At 43.0% G+C, this 675-nt stretch overlaps 1 protein-coding gene across 2 annotated transcripts in view; it reads right to left on the minus strand.

Moving 5' to 3' along the window:
- Positions 1 to 335, minus strand: part of LOC139025140 (uncharacterized) — an 8,482-nt gene extending 8,147 nt beyond the window's left edge. Inside the window, exon 1 of one of the 2 annotated variants that reach the window (XM_070440195.1) lies at positions 134 to 335. In XM_070440195.1, the coding sequence (XP_070296296.1) occupies positions 134 to 257 (124 nt within the window). In that variant the 5' untranslated portion in view covers positions 258 to 335. The remainder of the gene's footprint in view (positions 1 to 133) is intronic. The other variant, XM_070440194.1, reaches the window with a different exon arrangement.
- Between the last annotated feature and the right edge of the window lie 340 nt (positions 336 to 675).

Consider the following 675-nt stretch of genomic DNA (forward strand, 5'->3'; position numbering starts at 1 on the left):
ATGGTTACCAAATAGTAATGCCACCATGGTTACCAAATAGTAATGCCACCATGGTTACCAAATAGTAATGCCACCATGGTTACCAAATAGTAATGACACCATGGTTACCAAATAGTAACGTCACCATGGTTACCGTTGTTGGGTTCGAAGGTTCCGGATTGTTCCATGCGGGTGAGAGGGGTGTCGTGGTCATATCCTGGATGCTGCAGGTCAAACGAGTACCTCTGAGGAGAAACAACAACGTCATTATCAGACATGTACCTCTGAGGAGAAAAGATCACGTCAACATCATAACAGCGACCTTAAACACCATTAATATTGTTTACATTATCAGACAGATCTGGTTCCTTGTATGGAATGTGACTCTATGACCCACCTAGAGCCTTTCACAATTCATATTTTCTCGTACCACTCCAGGTAAACAATATTGTTTTTTCCCCCTTTTCTTTTACCAAAGCCCTGTAGGAACAGACTGCAAAACATATCCTTCACAACAAGGGTAACTTTTTAAAACAATGTTTCACAATTTTTATTAAATTGACTGAGGTGGATGGTCCTCGCCCCCTTCCTCGTCGGTGTGAGTAGAGCAAAACGTTGTAGGCCGCAGGCCTGAAGGCTAGTTAACTGCTTTCGTCTTCCCTGTCTCTCTAACCACAGCTGTCACGCCATTATTTG

Source organism: Salvelinus sp. IW2-2015, unplaced genomic scaffold (genome assembly GCF_002910315.2).
Source record: "Salvelinus sp. IW2-2015 unplaced genomic scaffold, ASM291031v2 Un_scaffold2296, whole genome shotgun sequence".
Classification (NCBI taxonomy): Eukaryota; Metazoa; Chordata; class Actinopteri; order Salmoniformes; family Salmonidae; genus Salvelinus; species Salvelinus sp. IW2-2015.